At 49.4% G+C, this 15,288-nt stretch overlaps 1 protein-coding gene across 8 annotated transcripts in view; it reads left to right on the plus strand.

Moving 5' to 3' along the window:
- HHAT (hedgehog acyltransferase) overlaps positions 1-15,288 on the plus strand; it is a 305,572-nt gene that overhangs the window by 122,539 nt on the left and 167,745 nt on the right. For all 8 annotated transcript variants that reach the window (XM_008268452.4, XM_008268451.4, XM_051821308.2 and 5 more), the window contains one exon: positions 3,334-3,484. In XM_008268452.4, coding sequence (XP_008266674.2) covers positions 3,334-3,484 — 151 coding nt within the window. The remainder of the gene's footprint in view (positions 1-3,333; positions 3,485-15,288) is intronic.

Raw genomic sequence — 15,288 nt, forward strand, 5'->3', positions numbered from 1 at the left:
GATTTTATACCAATGATGACTCATTAAAATGTAGACTCAGGTATGGATTTTAATGCCAAGCCTCAGATATGACAACTGTACAAAAATGATGTCAAAAGTAAAGGCATTGGCCGGCGCCATGGCTCACTAGGCTAATCCTCCACCTGTGGCACCGGCACTCTGGGTTTTTGTCCCAGTTGGGGCACCGGATTCTGTCCCAGTTGCTCCTCTTCCAGTCCAGCTTTCTGCTGTGGCCAGGGAGTGCAGTAGAGGATGGCCCAAGTGCTTGGGCCCTGCACCCCATGGGAGACCAGGAGAAGCACCTGGCTCCTGGCTTCGGATCGGCGCAGTGTGCTGGCCGCAGCGGCCATTTGGGGAGTGAACCAACGGAAAGAAGACCTTTCTGTCTGTCTGTCTCTCTCACTAACTCTTACCTTACGTATTCCTATGCTCAGTGCACATGGACAAATAGATTCTTTTTCTTGGTGTTCTTACTATTCTGGATTTTGTCCCATAATCTTTGTTTCTAAAGGCGTTACTTCCTACAGGAAGCAGTCCACTGTGCTGACCTGGTAGGTCCTGCCAATGGGGAAAAGATGCTTCTGATGCCTCAAGTACCCAAGAGCTTGCTCGGGATGACCTTAGCCATGGGTGGTCTCCCACAGGTCCTTTGACGCCCTGCAGTTGTCCATGCTGAACACTGACGCTCAGGAAGCGTTGTCCCCTCATCAGCCACTTGGGCTCATGTGCCGCCCTTCCTGGCTCCTGGATTTTCCTCTGCAGTGCCTGGTGGTCCATATTGGACTACTTTTGTGTTCTGTTCATTGCCTTCTCAGCCAGTAGAACTGACTGCCTCACCACTCAGAGAGGTCATGCCCTACCCATGCTTTTAGGATGGTATCACACACAGGAGGGCACTTCAAAATGGCCATGGAGAAATGGAATTCAAAGATAAGTTTATTTTGGTGTGAAGAATGCTTGAAATGCATGCATAGCTTTTTAAAAAAAAAATACTTGTTTTCATGAGCTTTTTAAAGACCCCTTGTACATCTCACTTTGTGATGAATGGTGTGTGTATATACATAAAATCTGTATGCACAGACACACACTTACACACACATACAGTGGCTTTCTTTTTGATGCCTACCAGTCTTATCCAAGAATGCCGAACATTTACACCCTGCCCTCCCAGCAAGTTTGACTGTAAGTTTGGTTTCCAAAGTCTGAAGCGCTTGTTTGTCTACTCCCGAATGAGACTAAGCCACAGTGATTCCTGGGGTTTTCTTATAGGACACAGGACTTTGACATTCGAACCATCACATGCCATTGCCAAGTTGTCAGTGCAGGAAATGGCTTTGTGTTTCTTGTGGCTCTTACACATGCTCTTTCAAACTTCCTTTCAGAGATCCTTGTGTTGCATCAAAAAGATTGGCCTGTGATGTTGTCTGTTAGTACTTCTTTAAGACTTGGTCATTTCCTTCAGAATTTTCCGGAAGATGACCTGGTCAGTGGCACCGGCACCTGCTGCAGAATTTCTCTGTACAGTGGGGGAGTGGTCTCCAGTTTGGGTCAGCCTGCGACTGTGGTCAACGTGTCTCCTGGGCTGCTTGCCCAGGTTGCCTTTGGCCTTCTTGCAGGCACTGACTGCTCTTGCAGACTCACCTCACCTCCTCACCATGCTGCCGAGGCCAGTGTGGATGGGCCCCACTCAGCATGGAGCCTGGGCCTTCCACCCACCTACCCACAGGGTGAAGAGGCTGAGGCAGCCAGCCAGGAAGTCCAAGGAAGCTGGGAGTCAAAGTGCCACAAGTCCCAGCTGCAGCCATGGCTCCTGGGGACAGGCAGAAGCCTGTGGGGTGGCCATAGCCCCCTCTCAAGCCCTGTGCCACTCCCACTGCTCACTCCCTCCTTTCTTCCCACTGGGGTAAGGCTGCCCCAACAGTGGGCCTTCTCATGGGGTGTTTTTGTTTGCTCATTTAAAAAAAAAAAACAACTTTATTAGATAGCATTTTCATACCACACGATTCACCCATTTAAAGCACACAGTTCAGTGAATCTTTGCATTATTTATAAATAATGCAAGCAGCATCATCTGTGGATTTTAGAAGAACATTTTTATCACTTAAACAAAAAACAAGCCCTGGGCCGGCATTGTGGTGCACAGTGGGTTGAGCCTCTGCCTGCTACGCCAGGTCTAACAGGAGAGCGCTGGTTCGAGTCCCGGCTGCTCCACTTCCCATCCAGCTGTCTGCTCTTGCGTCTGAGGAAAGCAGCAGAAGTTGACCCCAGTGCTGGGATCCCTGCACCCGTGAGGGAGACCAGATGGAGTTGTTCACTTCAGCCCGGCCCAGTCCTGACCGTTGCAGTCATTTGGGGAGTGAATCAACAGATGGAAGATCTCTTCCTGTCTCTGTCACTCTGCCTTTCAAATAAAAACAAAATAAATCTTAAAAAAAAAAAAAAACAGCCCAGTCCCTCACCATTCCTTCCCTCTGTGTCCCCTTGCCCTCCCACCCCTCCCCGCACTAAGCACTCGCTGCTGCTCTTTCCGTCCGGGTGAGTTTCCCCGTGCTGACTCCATGTGGGTGGGGTCAGGCCTTGTATGAGCTTTTGTGACCGGCTTCTTTCACTCCGCACCATGCTTTGGGGGTCACCCGTGCACTAGCATGTTTTGGTATTTCATTCCTCTTTGCGGTGGAATCGGGTTCCATTGTATGGATATACCCCTTGTGTGTGTTCATCTGTTGGTTTGGGCTGGTTGCCATCTCCTGCTGTTACGACTAGGGCTGCTGGTTCCGTCTGGGCCGAGGTTCCTGTGTGGCCATGCTCTCATTTCTCAGGGGTATGTACCACAGTGGTACGCACAAAGTTTCTGTGGTCACTCCACGTTTACCCACCTGAGGACTCACCACACCAAAGCGGCTGCTCCATCGTGCGTCCCTACCCGCTGTGTCTGATGGTAGCGGTTTCTCTGCATTTTCACCAACACTTGTTGATGTGACTGTTGGGCTCAAGCCATCCTCCTGGGTGTGAGCTGTTAGGGTTTAAAAGGATTTGGGAAGGATTTTCCACTTCAAATCGTTGTAAAATATAGTGTATGCTTTTAGGCACTCTTTCCTAGTAACCTAACAGGCATGGCTGCTAAGAGGTCTTGTTTGCTCTCACAATGATAAAGGAAGTTTTACTAGTTGTTAATCCAAAGGCTTTATGGATTGAAGCAACGTGGGACACTGTTCTTACTGTGGGCAGTGAGCAGGAAGTAGAGTGGGTGGTAGAGCTCTGGGGTGTCACCTCCCTCCCAGGGGACTGCTCAGCCTCTTCCGGGTGCATCTTATGGGTGCCTTTGTCTTCCAGGGGGACTGGCGCTGGCCCACGTGCTCTTCTTCTATGTGAAGTACCTGGTCCTCTTTGGCGTCCCAGCTCTGCTCATGCGCCTAGATGGACTCGTGCCGCCGCCCCTCCCTCGCTGCGTGAGCACCATGTTCAGCTTCACGGGGATGTGGAGGTCAGTCGCGGGCTTGGTGGGCTCCTGATGAGGGGTCTGGTGGGAGGAGCTCTGTCTTGGTGGGCTTCACAGAGCTTGGCCGCCAGCCCTCACTGCCCTGCACTCATCTGGGCCTCTGAGTTCTTCATCTGACAACAGGATGGCACACCAGGCTGACTGCATCTCTCAAAATTACCACCAGGCTATGGAAAGAGATGACGCAGGACGTTGCTTGCCAAGTCTGTGTAGCAGCGTATGCAGGGTTACGTGCAAAGTGGTTTCATACTACCTCGGGATGTGCTCCTGTATGTTGATGGTTTTACTGCTTTCTGCTCTTTGGAAATGACATCGGTATAGGTGAGACTGTGTGTTTAAAAATGTTGGTTGAGGATAGTAGCGTAGGCCAGTGTGGTCACTAGTTGTTAGATCTGGGTCACTTTACTAAATCTAAGTTCCAGTTTTCTTATCTCTACTTCAATGGTAGTAATACCAGCTGTGCTAATAATACTAGTAATGGTGGTACCCATCTCCACTGAGAACAGCTGGCGCATGGCAGACTTGATGAATGTTAGCTCTTACCTTACGTATTCCTATGCTCAGTGCACATGGACAAATAGATTATTTTTCTTGGTTTTCTTACTATTCTTGATTTTGTCCCATATTCTTGATTTTGGCCTGGAATCTTTGTTTCTAAAGATTCCTCAGCCCCCTTCTACTCCCCACCCTTTCTGATTGTTGTTTACAGGTGGGCTAGTGTTCTAGTGTATGACAAGTGGCAGGCCTGCTTCTGCAGCTGTAGCCCTAATGTACGAGACTCAGGGCTGGCGCTGGCACAGCAGTGGGGCTTAGTGCCTGCTGGAATTTTGCTTTCTAGGAACAAGTTGACTATGCCTAATCTGAAAGTCTAAAATCTGAATTGAAAGCTTAAAAAATGTTTATTTTCCTCTACTTAAAGTAGTAATGGAGGGAGGAAGAGAGGAAAGAGAGAGATCAATCTTCCATCTGTCAGTTCACTTTCCAAATACCCACAGCAACCAGAGCCTAGCCAGGCTGGTGGAGCCAGGAACTCCATCCGGATCTCCCATGTGGGTAGCAGAAACCCAGTTACTTGGGCCATCTTCTGCTGCCTTAGCAGGAAGATGGTTCAGAAGTACAGGGCCCAGGCACCCTGTTAGGGGGCGTAGGTGTCCCAAGTGGAGGTTTAACCTGCTGTGAGGCCCACCCTTGACATTTTTGAGTTCAAAAGTGATACAGCTTCAGGGATTTTTCAGATTTCAGAACATAACAGATGCTGGATTTTCAGATTAGGATTCCTGACCCAGTAAGGTCTGTGCCAATATTCCCAAATCTGAAAACGCCCAAATCCCAGACACTGCTGATCTCAAGTGTTTTAGAGAAGGGATACTCAGCATCTCATATGTTTTAGAGAACAGTCTGTTCCCCATGTGCCTCTTGCTAGGCCTGCCCTGCTCAGAATTGTGTAATCATTTGGCTCATTCAGGCTTATACCTCATCCCCGTAGCTAAAAGATCCACGGCATAAGTAGGGGAAGAGTTCAGAGAATATTGTTCTGCTTAACATCGCTATTCAGAAGCAGGTGGGTAGCATTCAACATCCTGGTTTTTCCTGGTAACTTATTATAGAAGATGAATTCATCTAAGGCTCTCTATCTTGTATCTGCTTTGCTTCTTGGGGTTAGACATTTCAAAAGGTTATTGCAGGGAATGCCAAGTAATTGCTTAGATTTGTCCTTAATTTCTTGATCGGATATCATGAGTTGCCCTGTTTGAATGGCAAGCTTGGAAAATGCTAGCAAAGGAGCTCCATCTAACTAGAAGGCCAGGAGCAGTTCATATTTAACTCTGTCAACATTTGACCTTCTAAATGTAATTTTTCTGAATTAATGGGTCAGGAGCCAGCACAATATGGGGCATTTCACAAGGCTTTGTGAACTAGTATGGTTCCTCTGCCACCTCCATGTGGATACTCTTGCTAATGGATTTCTTGGGAAGCACATATTCCTAACTGGCTTCTGTAGTATTAGTTGGCTTAGTGGAAAACCATGACTCCCAGGAAAGCATGTTAGGTTGGCTTCAGGCTCCTGGCTCCTTTTCCATTATACCAGCCCATTGACTGTCACAAGAAGCAGTTTATTTTTATTTTTTAAATGATTATTTTTTGTTTGAAAGAGTGACAAAAAAGAGAGATCTTCCATCTGCTGGTTCATCCCCCAGACGGCTGCAATGGACTGGGCTGGGCCAGGCTGAAGCCAGGGACCAGGAGCTTCTTCCAGGTCTCCCACATGGGTGGCAGGGGCCCAAGCCCCTGGGCCATCTTCTATTGCTTTTCCCAGGCCAGTAGCAGGGAGCTGGATCAGAAGTGGAGCATCATGAAGTGGTGCCTTATGGGATGCCAGTATGACAGGCAGTGCTTTACCCACTGAGCCATAATGCTGGCCCCAGAGCCATTCAGATAGCTGGCTGCATTTCACACTCAGAGTGGTCATCTTTATTTTAATTAGTTAATTAAGCTTTTAGTCCAAGAAGATCCTTAGTTCTACATAAACCACAGGTGGAGAGCTCATGTCTGCCAGGTTCCGGGTTGTTGAAATGCTGTCTTTTCCCTCCCAGTTAGTTTTAAGACAGACGTGAGTGTGAGAGTAACACTGAAAGCTGCTCTGAGGAAGTGCTGGGGTGGCCTCTTGGAATAACGTGGTTTCAAAGGGAGGCACTTGCCCGGGCTCATGCTAAAATAACGAAAGCATCTTTCTGGGGAGTGACCTGTCTTGACTTCTCCAGCACTCATGGGTGTAGGTTTTCCCCTGCGTGTTTGTTTTGTCCAAGCTTCTTGATGGGTTTTCTAGTTTTCTGTTTATGCTTAGAAGCACTGGGGTCTTTGTACACAGTTGATGGAATGAGAAGGTCATGCCAAGATGGCCGCTGGCAAGTGAGCGTCAGTTACTCAGGAATGGAATCTGGAAACCACGTGGCAATGGAGCCTGCCTGGCAACAGGCTGTGATTGGTTAGGGCATAAACTGCCCCTTGACTGGATTGGCTGCCTCAGCTATATAAGCTGCTGTACCAACTGAAATAAACAAGTCTGACCCGCTTTCACCAGACTCCCTCCTGGGGTCTGTGTGTTGACTCTGCGCCTCTTGCCCCCACCGTGCTCCTCCTTTCAGAATGAATCCACAACAACACACAGTGACCATTGTAGTTGAACTTAGGAATGGAGATGAACTCTGAGTTACAGTCCACCCTGTAAGGCTTGGAAGCAGTTTTTAATTGAAAAAGGAATAAGAATTGTGTCTCCCCTTCGGCATGCTTTGTAGATGCTCCTCTGTTCCCAGCAGGAGTTTTTCCATGCTTCGTGTTGCTTATCTGGTACGGAGCCCTGACGTGGGTCAGGTCCCCATTCTCTAACCTCTCACTTGGAGAATGCATGTGAAGGGAAAGTAAGTTTTGACTGTGATATTTCTGTCAACAGATGACTTTATGTTAACATTTCTCAGCCGTTCCTTGATGTCTTGCCACAGACAGGGAATGATTCTCTCTTTCTGGATTTGGGTTGGAGAGGAATTTAGTCCTGGTCAGCTGGGAAAGTGCTGATGCAAATTATTCTGCTGGGCCATGGCAGCCATTCGTGTGGTGACACAAAGTACTAGGTGCACAGAGGCAGAGGGGAGAGATTTAAACCATCCCGGAAGTTTGCGTAGTGACTCCTTGAACTTTCAGGAAATCCACACGGAGTGAGAAGGTTAGAACTGCTGGTGACAGATGAATTTTTAATCCACTGTGTTAAGACACCTTATGCTCCTGAACACCTTACTGATGGTTCCATATTTTGGTCCACTTAGCACTGAGAGAAGCCTTGAAGCCAGCAGCCTGCTCTGTATCAGAGGCATCTGAGCTGTACTTCGTAAAACAGATGAAATCGTCCATCAGTAGAGAGATAATCTTCCCTGAGATGATATTCCAAATTGACCATGGACAATTGCTCTTCACCCACATGGCTCAAACCTGAGAGTCAGAACCCAATAGATTTGCTCGTTCTTTCCCCTTCCAGCTCTCCTTTTATGATGCCTCCTCGGATATTTACAGGCAGAACAAAACCCTAAGGAGCATGTGTATTCCCACTTGCAGGATTTTCCTGTGGTCGTGTGGACCTGAGAAATTGAGAATGTTCTGCTTAATTTTTAGGTTTCGTGTTTTAATTTAGATGAGCTGAGATCTGTAATGAGCATCCTTTGCCAAGAGTCATTAAAGATGACATTGCATGTCCGAGGTTCCAAATTAGCAATCTGATCATGTTCCCCTGATTTGATTTCTAGCTCTGGAAGCAAAGTGATAGAATTTCTTATGGTGGCTGGTGAGTTATGGGTCAATTTCAATTATCTCAGGAATCTTGCACAGCTTGCCCTCTGCATTTCTTGAATTATGATGTTCTCAGGTCTTCACAGGCAAAATCATGCATCATTGCTTATCCCAAAGGGATCTTGGTGCTGTTGGTGGTTGCTAGACCTTAATGTATGGGGTATCGTTAGGCTGGGGATGGCAAGGAGCCTGAGCTGCTGCTTTCAGTGGGCTCTTAGGTCAATAGAAGAATTCAAATCCCAAGGTGGAGCATTGGTCAGGCATCTGGTAGATGATCGAACCTGCGTTGTATACTACTGGCTTTGCACTGGTCCTGTCTGACTCACGTTTAACCCCCAGTCGTAGAGCCAGCTGGGAGGCATGGAGTCGGTGATAGATGCACTGTATCTACCAACATTGTCAGGGGAAAGTGGAGATAAGGTGAAAACCAAGGAGAAAAGGTGAGCAGGTGCTGTTACTAAAAGCTGACATTTTGGGAAGCAGCTTTATGACAGTTTGTTGCTTGCCAGTGGTGTGACTTTGGGAAAATAAGCTCTCTGAGCCCATCTTTTCATCTCCAGAATGAGGGTAATTATAGAGCTTGCCTCACATGAAGGATGTGAAGATTGGTGGAGCTTGATGTAGAGTGGATCCCCCAAAAGTAGGTTCTTCTTATTCTGTGTGGGTTGTGTGTGGGGGGTGGGAAGGAGGCTTGGAAATCTGAGAGGTCTGCCCACTGATGGGCTGAGTTGGAACAGCAGGGGATACGGATGAGACTGAGGAGGGGCAGGCTCTAGTCCAGTTCTGCGCCAGAGATGCCATTGAGGGATAGGGACTATGTTGGAAAGGCCACAGGCTCTGCCCTCCAGTCACTTTGTCTCCATTTCCTCACTTCTTGGCTGAAGACTTGGAGCAGCCTTGTCCCCAGAAGGATATCTGTGTCCCCTCCACTTCTGGGTTGGTCTTAGCTCAACCACGTTGATTGGGGTTGACCACAGGTATTGCAGTGCTGAATACTCTCACCCTCATGGCCCATGGAACTGGGCAAGTTGTTAACTTCTGCGTGCTCAGTTTTCTGAGGCATTGAGTTGAGCAAGCCTCAAGATCATGTCCTAAAGCACTGAGGGCAGGTGCTGTGCTTTGGCTGTGTTTTGTCCCCCAGAGGCTCATGTGCTAGAAGCTTGGTCCCCAGCATGTGGTATTGAAGTAGTGGAAACTTTCAGAGATGGAGCCTAGTGGAAGGTGATGAGGTCACCAAGGACACTGTCCTTGAAAAGGATCAGTGTTCTCTTGGGACCCTGGTCAGTTTATGAGAGTGGACTCTTACAAGAAGAGTGAGCCCAGCCCCCTGAGGCTCTCTGGCATCACATCTCACAATATGATCACTCCCTCTGGTGCACGGCAATGTCCTCTGCCTTGTTGTAATGAGGCCAGGAGGCCCTCACCAGAGACCAACAGTTGCTGTTGCCATGTTCTTGAACCTCCCGCACTGTAAGCTAAGTAAACCTCTTTGCACTCAGCTTCAGGTTTATTGTAGCAACAGAAAATGAACTAATGCAGCAGGGCAGGCACCCAGAATTAACCAGTAATCACAATTACTGGTGTGGGGGAAAACTTAGACCATTTCTTTGTTTTTAATTTCCTAGAAGAAAAGTCTCATAGCTTGAGTGATTGAAGGAAGGAGTGGTAGGTAAAGCATGGGAGTCCCCAGAATCTTCACCATTACTAAGTAATGAGGCCTTGCACGCAGGTTCCAGCTCATAGACATTTGTTTTGCCTCACATTTTTGGGTCCTGTCTTGGTCAGCCCTTCTCTCTCATGATCCCATCTTGGCAGACTCAAAACATATTTTCCTTCTCCTGACATTTATGTTTTAAAATCCCCTTCCTTCTGTCCCCAAGCATCTACCACCATGGATCACAGAGAGAGGAAATAGCGAGTGGAGGCAACTTTTATGAACAATCGTGATGTCTCACTTCCTGGATTTATTTTCTCCCTGGGAGGAAGACTTCAGTTTCTATGCCACTGAGAAGGTCTTAGATGGAAAGCTTTCGGGCTAAGAAATAGTCTGAAGCAGGAAGCACCAGGGCTTCTGGAGGCGTTGGTCTTCTGTCAACAGAGCGGTGTTTGAGAGCACAGCTCTGAAGCCAGAATGCCTGGGTCTGAATCCTGGCTCTGCTGCTTATTAGCTGGTAACCTCTCTCTGGCTGAGTTTCCCTCTCTGTGAATGGAGATACTGTAATGGAGCCCATTCATATGAAGCACCCCATGCCTTTCATGCCAACAGTCATGCTTGCTCCTGCCTGCCAGACTGTAAGGTCTCCAAGGGCAGCAATAATCTTGGTCTTATCTAACAGTGTATCCCAGCACCCTCCCCAGTATATCCCAGCACCCTCCCCAGCGTATCCCAGCATCCTCCCCAGCGTATCCAAGCATCCTCCCCAGCGTATCCCAGCATCCTCTCAGTGTATCCCAGCATCCTCCTCACTGTATCCCAGCACCCTCTCCAGTGTATCCCAGCACCCTCCCCAGTGTATCCCAGCATCCTCCCCAGCATATCCCAGCATACTCCCCAGCGTATCCCAGCATCCTCTCAGTGTATCCCAGCATCCTCTCAGTGTATCCCAGCACCCTCCCCATTGTATCCCAGCACCCTCCCCAGTGTATCCCAGCATCCTCCCCACTGTATCCCAGCATCCTCCCCACTGTATCCCAGCATCCTCCCCACTGTATCCCAGCATCCTCCTCACTGTATCCCAGCACCCTCCCCAGTGTATCCCAGCATCCTCCCCACTGTATCCCAGCATCCTCCTCACTGTATCCCAGCACCCTCCCCAGTGTATCCCAGCATCCTCCCCACTGTATCCCAGCATCCTCCTCACTGTATCCCAGCACCCTCCCCAGTGTATCCCAGCACCCTCCCCAGTGTATCCCAGCATCCTCCCCCGCGTATCCCAGCATCCTCCTCAGTGTATCCCAGCATCCTCCCCAGCATATCCCAGCATCCTCCCCAGTGTATCCCAGCATCCTCTCAGTGTATCCCAGCACCCTCCCCAGTATATCCCAGCATCCTCTCAGTGTATCCCAGCATCCTCCCCAGTGTATCCCAGCATCCTCCCCAGTGTATCCCAGCATCCTCTCAGTGTATCCCAGCATCCTCCCCAGTATATCCCAGCATCCTCTCAGTGTATCCCAGCACCCTCCCCAGTATATCCCAGCATCCTCCCCACTGTATCCCAGCATCCTCCCCACTGTATCCCAGCATCCTCCCCACTGTATCCCAGCATCCTCTCAGTGTATCCCAGCATCCTCCCCAGTATATCCCAGTATCCTCTCAGTGTATCCCAGCATCCTCCCCAGTATATCCCAGCATCCTCTCAGTGTATCCCAGCACCCTCTCCAGTGTATCCCAGCATCCTCCTCACTATATCCCAGCATCCTCCTCAGTGTATCTCAGCATCCTCCCCAGTGTATCCCAGCATCCTCCTCACTGTATCCCAGCATCCTCCTCACTGTATCCCAGCATCCTCCCCAATGTATCCCAGCATTCTCTTTGGTATATCCCAGCATCCTCTCAGTGTTGACACTCCACCCTCTGTCTCTCCGTTTTTCTCCTTGAGTGTTAGGATATGTGTGTGCCATCATAGTCTGTCTTCCATTACCATTAGTTCACCCCCCACCAACAGCCGCTACAGCTGGCGCACTGCGCTGATCCAAAGCCAGGAGCCAGGTGCTTCTCCTGGTCTCCCATGGGGTGCAGGGCCCAAGAACTTGGGCCATCCTCCACTGCACTCCCGGGCCACAGCAGAGAGCTGGACTGGAAGAGGAGCAACCGGGACAGAATCCGGCGCCCTGACCGGGACTAGAACCCGGGGTGCTGGCGCCGCAGGTGGAGGATTAGCCTATTGAGCCGTGGTGCCGGCCCTTTTTTTTTTTTCCCTGCAATTTTCTTGAGAATGACACTTGTTGGGTATCTAGAATGAGGCATGAATGCCTTCCTCATCTGTGTGTTGTCGTTATTTCAGTAGACATCATGCCAAGTCTTAAATTTTGGAGGAGGAAAAAAGTTATGAACTTAAAGGAGGAAAAGGGGTTCAGTTCAGACTTGGATTTGAGAGAGGTGTTTGTGTTTGGGGATAGGAATTTTTGGAAGGAGGTGCTGCAAGAAGACCTCCTGATCTTTCAGAGGAAGTGAGGTGGGAAGGGGGCCTGGGTGTGCGGCTGGTTTCATACCGCTCTGAAATGTGCTCAGAGCAGCCCAGACTCTGACAGTAGCGATAACCGTAATATTCCCTGCAGCAGCAGCAGCAGCAGCAAACACGTAGTGCCCACGTGCCGCCAGAGCAGCCCTGAGAGCCAGGATTCAGTTTATTCAGTCCTCACAAAACCCTCTTGGCATTGTAGTTGGCGTTGTTGCTATCCCCACTTTACAAGGGATGGAACTGAGACACAGAGAGGCTGAGTCAGTCTGCTTAAATCCCACAGCCGAGTGAGTGATGAGCTGGGACTCATCCCGGCCCATCCAATGGTCTGTTCTAGTGGGATGGCACTGAGGTGCCGTCCTGCCTGAGGTCCAGAGAGGGAGGTTTGTGCGATAGGATGTGGGCTCAGGGGCACTGAGCATGCTCATGGCCTAGGAGATGACCTCTGGAGGGCGGGGTGCAGCCGGGTGGTGGTTGGCCACTGTGCACCCTGGGCTGAGGAGTCACTGATTGGGTGCCTGGTGTGCGCTTGTTTCTGTGTCACCTCCCTCATGCCACAAACAGCAATCCAGACACTCAACTGCCCTGCGGGAGAGAGGAAGAGGGGCTTCTCCTTCTCCTAGTGTCCCTGTGGAAACGTCTTCTTGCATCCCTCCTGCCAACAGTCACCCTGGTGACCTTCCTCCTCCTCGGCCAGCACCTCTGTGGGCTTCAGTGGAGGTGAATTACCTGTGGAGTACAGCTGTGATTCTTGGCTCTAGGGATGGTATGTGAGGAAGGTTAGGGACTGGCTCTCTGAATCTGGGAACGTCCTTTGTATCCTCAGGTTGTAGGGCTCTGGCTGAGGGTTAGAGGAGAGGGAAGGATGTGAGGAGGAGTGAGAGTGATTTTCTCCTTCTCCATAAACGCATGCCCTGAGTAGAACCTTGACTGCAAGGCCTGCCTGGTGCTCCAGCACAACGTAGGCAGGAAGGACATTCTTGTAGTCACAGGAGCTACCCTCAAGAAATCTGTGCACGGGGACAGTGTCGTGGACAAAAGGCTAAGCCACTGCCTGCAATGCTGGCATCCCATGTGGGCACTGGTTCTAGTCCCAGCTGGTACACTTATAATCCAGCTCCCTGCTAATGTGCTTGGGAAAGCAGTGGAGGACGGCCCAAGTGCCTGGGCCCCTGCACCCATGTGGGAGACCCAGAAGAAGAAGCTCTTGGCTCCGCCTCAGCTGTTCTGGCTGTTTGAGGAAGTGAACTAGCGGATGGAAGATCAATCTCTCTGACTCTCCCTCTCTCTCTGTGTAACTCTGCCTTTCAAATAAATGAAATCTTAAAAAATCTGTGCAGACTGTTCTTGTATGAGTTTATCACATATGGGACTCCGACATGCTGCCCCTCCAACTATGAGGCTAGGTGGAGACTTAGGGCCTCTGGTGGCAGGGGAGTACCTGGAGGTGTTTTCCTGGTACCGGGAATGGTTGTCTGGAGCGTCAGAATGGGGGCTGTCCTTGGGCCATGCCACTGACCATCGTGGGGCTAAACCCAGGTTCTGTTGGCTCTGTGCTCTGACTGCTGACCAGTAGGTGGAAGCGCACAAGAAGCGAAGAACCTGTTGACTCTTTGGGGGCAAGTTTTATCAGCATTGCAATGAGCCAAGTCCTCTTGTCCAAAGCCGTTCTGCAACATCATATTTGACTCTCAAATAGTCTGTTATTCTCATTAGTCTTTCACTTAAAGACTCTTCAGACATGAGAAACTCTGAATGGGTCAGACCATTTTCTCTTTGTTCAAGGAGTATTTACTGAGCTCCTCTATGTTCTAGCCAGTGACTTAGGGATGCAGAGCTGAATATGGGAGTCTGTGCCCTCAGGTAATCACTAGCAACAAGCTGTGTGTCCCGAGACAGGCCTGACCAGCATTCCAGACTCTGCTGTGCTTGGCATTTGACAGCACTTCCATGTCTGTCGTGTCATTTGCTGGTCCTGTGGGTTAATCGGGGAAGGTCCTATCTTGATTATTCCCATTTTATTGATGAGAAAAATAAAAGCCAGAGGAGTTAAAATGATTTTCCCAAAGTAAGTGGAAAAGCTGGGACTACCCTGTCATCTCTCAGTAGCAATACCCTAATGTTAGTTTCTTTAATGTGTTAGCAAAAATTAATTTAAACTTTGATGCCTTTAAAATGTAAATGTTGTAGTCAATGGACACTACACAAATAAATTACACTAATTTATGAAAAGTAATTTTATTTGAATAATTGTATGTTGCTACTGACAGTTGTTGGAAAAGCAGAGTAATATTTCATACCAATTTACTTCTAAGGCATTTGAGGGACCTACATAGAGACATAGCATAGAGAGTGTAGTGTGAACGCGGGAGCCCCAGGTCTCAGAGCCATGTCTTCTAACTAGTTCTGTGACCTGGATCTGGTCTCCAACTTCTCTTGGCCTTAGTTTCTCCACCTGTTCATGGGCTACTGAACCTACCTGTTGTGATGGAGATGAGGAATTATTTAACGTTTGTGTATAAATTAAGAAAGGTGTGTGTTCTGTTACCAAATTATGTAGATGTTAAAGTGAGAAAGAGAGAGAGAGAGAGTGTGTGTGTGTGTGTGTGTGTGTGTAGTGAGCTGACTTCATAAGCCGCATAGCATATGAGAAGTTCATTTGGTACAGAATGAGGTGTAGTCACCCTGCACGGCACTGCACCCACCCCCATGCAGCAGGTGGCGGGAGTGAGTGGGGATTGGCAGGGCCCTGGCCTGTGTGTGACCGAACCCAGGCTGCAGGGCGCAAGCTGAGTCCCCACTCCAGAGCTGCCAGGCAGACACTGACCTGTGGCCACGATGTCTGCTTTTCGCATGGACCGTCCTGTGAAGCTTTTCCAGGGGACACAACGTCAGGGACCATGTGTCTGCAGGATTACTAGAAATCCAAGGGCTTGGCACCCCCGTTTGTCTGTTTAGAGCTCGTTGCCTCTTGTGCCAGTTGGTGGCCTGCACCTTCCTGGGTGCGGTCTGCCTCTTGAAACCTGGAAACTATCCCGGGCAGAGCTTCAGAGACTGCAGCTAAATTCATTGTGCCACACTCAGCACTTCAGATGGAGGTGGAGGCTGGGCCTACCTCCCTCTGATAGCTCCTCCAGACCCATCTTCCCCACTTCATTCCTTAGCTTGCCCGAGCACACGCGCTTGGGACACCCTCCAGGAATGCACTCCTCCAGACCCCTGCTTCGGGGACGTTCTGGTCCGATCACCTTCAATCCATTCCCTGATTCA

The sequence above is a fragment of the Oryctolagus cuniculus genome, chromosome 13 (assembly GCF_964237555.1).
Source record: "Oryctolagus cuniculus chromosome 13, mOryCun1.1, whole genome shotgun sequence".
Lineage (NCBI taxonomy): Eukaryota > Metazoa > Chordata > Mammalia > Lagomorpha > Leporidae > Oryctolagus > Oryctolagus cuniculus.